Here is a 3827-nt window from a genome sequence, read left to right as displayed (position 1 = left end):
AAATTAGAAGGAAAAAAAGATTTAAAAAATACAGATTTCAGTATTCTGAGGCTCTGAGCCCCATTTATTTTCCTCACAGACGGCAACAAAAGTCCGAAATTATACGATTTAAAATAAAAGCAATAATTGTGGCTTGATATTGAGTAAGAACATGTTTTTATGAACCACACAGCTTCCGGTCTTCCAAGACCCGACCGGAGAAAAAGACGTGCTGCAGGCAAGAAACACATTACCAGTAGAAATACATTGCTTTTAAAATCGTTCTGTGTGACACGAAAAAAAGGGGATAATCGTGTTGGTGAACACGAATCAATAGATTACATTTTGTGACTATAACACGAAATGTCATGAGACTGGGTTACAAGTGTTCACAGTGTACGACATTTAGTGTTCTAAGGGAAGTGTCCAAATTGAGACACAGCAGTAGCCTTTTAAACCTTCACTGGCAAAACAATCATGATGCCTTGATAAAACTACAGATACACACATAGGTCCAAATATTCAAATAATCTGTTAAAAACATCAACGGTTCTCTCTGATCTACAGAAAAGCTGAAGGTTGTGGTGAGCCCGCGAAAGGTGAAGGGCAGCGTTGGTAGCCAGGTGTCACTGTCCTGCAGCGTAACCGGCTCAGAGGAGTACCATTTATCCTGGTACCGCAACGGAGAGCTCATCTACCCCAGCAACAGCGTTCGCATGACGGGCCAAAACAGGGAGAATCTGGTCATGGCTGGTATGGCCAAGAGCGATGGAGGAGCCTATCAGTGTTTCGCCAGACACGCCAAGATGTCCGCCCAGGACTTTGTTCAAGTCATCCTGGAAGGTGAGAATTCACAGTGATCTTACTGGAGAGGTGTTGGTTGCAGGAGATATTATACAGTACTTTGTGTGTATAATCTCTTTCTGTTGTGAGTACCAGTATTGTGTTTGCAAAAGTAAATACAAACTGTCATTGTGTTCATGTTCCAATCAAACCTATGTATGTGCTATTTGGTGATGCAGTACTTTTTCTGATAGGGGCTCACAAACTAGGCTGCTACAATTTCTGCCTCCCATGAACACCCCAATGTAAGGAGAATATTGATAATCAATGATGTTGTGGAGCTAGAGAAAGGAGCTGTATTAATCTACTTTACACTGATACTGCTTTTAATACAGAAGACATGAATCTATTGCAATTTAAAAGCAAATCAGTCTGGATTCTGAATAGATCATCAATGACAATAATTATTGAAGAGTAATGACATAAACATTTTGTATCTTCCTCCCCCTCCCAGATGGTACCCCCAAGATCCTGGCTTCATTCAGCGAGAAGGTCTACAACATCAATGAGTTTGTGTCGCTGTCGTGCACGGTGAAGGGCACGCCGGAGCCCCGGGTCTCGTGGACTCTGGATGACGAACCTGTGATACGGGACAGCCGCCACCGCATCTCCCACTACAGCAACACCGAGGGCCATGCGGTCAGCCACCTGAACATCAGCCAGACCCAGGTGCCAGACGGAGGGGTGTATCGCTGCATCTGCAACAACTCGGCCGGGACCGTTTCCTACCAGGCGCGAATAAACGTAAGAGGTGCTTGTCAGATCAACTCTTCCAACACACCATCACATACACATCAACATGTCCTGATTCATTCTGTTGTTGTACCTTTTTGATCGGCTACCTTTAGAGTGCCTGGAATTGTAGAGGTTAAAAGAACATCTGAGTAAGTTATTCCTTTAGAAACCTGTTATTGTAGCATCATGGCTAGGAATACAATTAACCATCAGTCAATGGCATGAGCATTAATGTTTACAAAGCCCGACTACTGCTGAAAGCTTCATATTGGGAGGACTTTAGGGTGATTTACTGTTAGCCTAGCTGTTTGGCTGTTTTGTCATGTAGTGGAAATACTGGGCAGCGTTCTGTGCTGGTTGCAAGACTACTTGTATTTCTCTGTTGCAGAGGGGGAAGGCTACATTATGTACATTTATAGGTTTAATTTGATTGTGTTCATTCTTGCATGTTGTAAGGCTAATAGGGTGATCCTGTAGGCCCTAAGCGAGGGTCCACGGATGCCGAATGCAGTGAAGCAATGAAGATAAATCTGCACAGGTGCCATTGCAGAGAAAGTGTAATGACTGCTTCTCACATCGTTGGCTCCTTAATCGTGCTAAAGAGAGTAGCAACCCAGGATATGCTTGTGCATAAAAAGTACACTACGGAGCCTAGTTAAACTGTCTTCTATAGTGCTTTAAAGAGAAGCCTAATCGTCCATCTTCCTGATAGACACTGAGCTATGGAAGCCTATTGGGTATTCTGTTGGTTTTTCAGAAGTGTGTGCGAAAGCTGGCAACATGAGTAATGGTTTTGATAATAGCTTCATGAGTAGAGAAAGGGAACATTCCACTCTAATGCTTGTCATAGGCAATTACAGCCAGAACCAAAGAGGTTGGAGCGCAAGGTAATAATCACTACAGGATAGAATAGAAGGGTACACGAGTCCCTGGTTCTGCATAAAAAAGAACATGGAGAAAAACAGAGCAGAAAGGGTATGCTGGTTATGATTAATGTACGATTTACGTTCCTTTGTGTTATTGCAAATACATTCCTGCAATAATTGGTCAATCAGAATGAAGCAAGGCATGATTAAGAATTTTTTTTTTGTGGTGTCTTAAAAGCATACACAATACAGCACAGCTATCTTTTATACCACCCCCCCCCCGCCTAAAAATCGTTTTAAGAGAGTTGTCTCTCCAATGTGTCCTTCAAGGGCCTGCCAGCATCAGATCAATGAAAAACCTCACTGCCATCGCTGGGCGGGACATGTACATCCACTGCCGTGTCATTGGCTACCCGTACTACTCCATCAAATGGTACAAGGACTCCAATCTGCTGCCCTACAACCACCGGCAGCGGGCCTTTGAGAATAACGGCACCCTGAAGCTGTTTGATGTGCAGAAGGATGTGGATGAAGGAGAATACACCTGCAACGTGCTGGTGCAGCCGCAGCTCTCCACACACCAGAGCGTCTATGTTACTGTGAAAGGTATGAACCTCCATCCGACCTGTCTCCACTCACAGTTCATGACTCAATATGGGATAGTAAGCCAGCACTGAAAAAACTGAAACACTGACTTTAATCAAATATGTGAATTATTTTTGACATAATACATTTAATTAAAACGTTACAGTTTTGTCAGTGTATATATAGGATGCAAGCATAAGATTAAGATAACTAAATGTAGTTTTTTGTAATCATTGGTACTCCATCATGAATATGAGCTGTCTGTCAAGTAAACATCCATTTATTTGAGATGTACCGTATTTTCCGGACTATAAGTCGCTCCTGAGTATAAGTCGCATCAGCCAATAAATGCGTCGTGAAGAGGAAAAAAACGTATATAGGTCGCACCGGACTATAAGTCGTATTTATTCAGATATTTATTTTCAAATCCAAGCCAATAACAGACATTTACGGTAAACTGGAAAGGGAAGTTATTAACTACACAGGTCCGGTATGTTAACGCAACACATACCTTCTACCTGGAGGCTGGCTCTGCGAGTCGGGCTAGGGTGGCATGCTTCTACCCCTTGACGCGCTCCGACGGAGGACTGCTGGGACAGACGGGGCATCTCGGACGCACCCACTGAGCATTCGGCCGCTGGGCTGGTAGGGGTGGACCCTGCGCCGCACCGGACACAAGACGGCGGGCTAACAACAGACGGCTAACAAGCTAACAAGACGGCTAACAACAGATGGCTAACAAGCAGCTAACCCGGAAGAACCGTCCGCTCTCTTCTTCGTTTTTTTCAGTGGTACAGGAGCAGCATATAGTTGTCACAA

The 3827-nt window shown here is 43.9% G+C and overlaps 1 protein-coding gene across 1 annotated transcript; it reads left to right on the top strand.

Moving 5' to 3' along the window:
• Window positions 1-546: 546 nt before the first annotated feature.
• On the top strand, window positions 547-3085 carry LOC104947592 (Down syndrome cell adhesion molecule-like; the record flags this gene model as incomplete). Its single annotated transcript, XM_010773638.1, has 3 exons — window positions 547-822; window positions 1277-1573; window positions 2754-3085. Coding segments are annotated over 3 exons (905 nt in total), but the record flags the coding sequence as incomplete, so codon positions are not given.
• Between the last annotated feature and the right edge of the window lie 742 nt (window positions 3086-3827).

This window comes from Notothenia coriiceps, unplaced genomic scaffold (genome assembly GCF_000735185.1).
Source record: "Notothenia coriiceps isolate Sejong01 unplaced genomic scaffold, NC01 NC01_scaffold00012790, whole genome shotgun sequence".
NCBI lineage: Eukaryota > Metazoa > Chordata > Actinopteri > Perciformes > Nototheniidae > Notothenia > Notothenia coriiceps.
The sequence above is the reverse complement of the archived record's forward strand: the minus strand, read 5'-3'. Positions and strand labels throughout refer to the sequence as shown.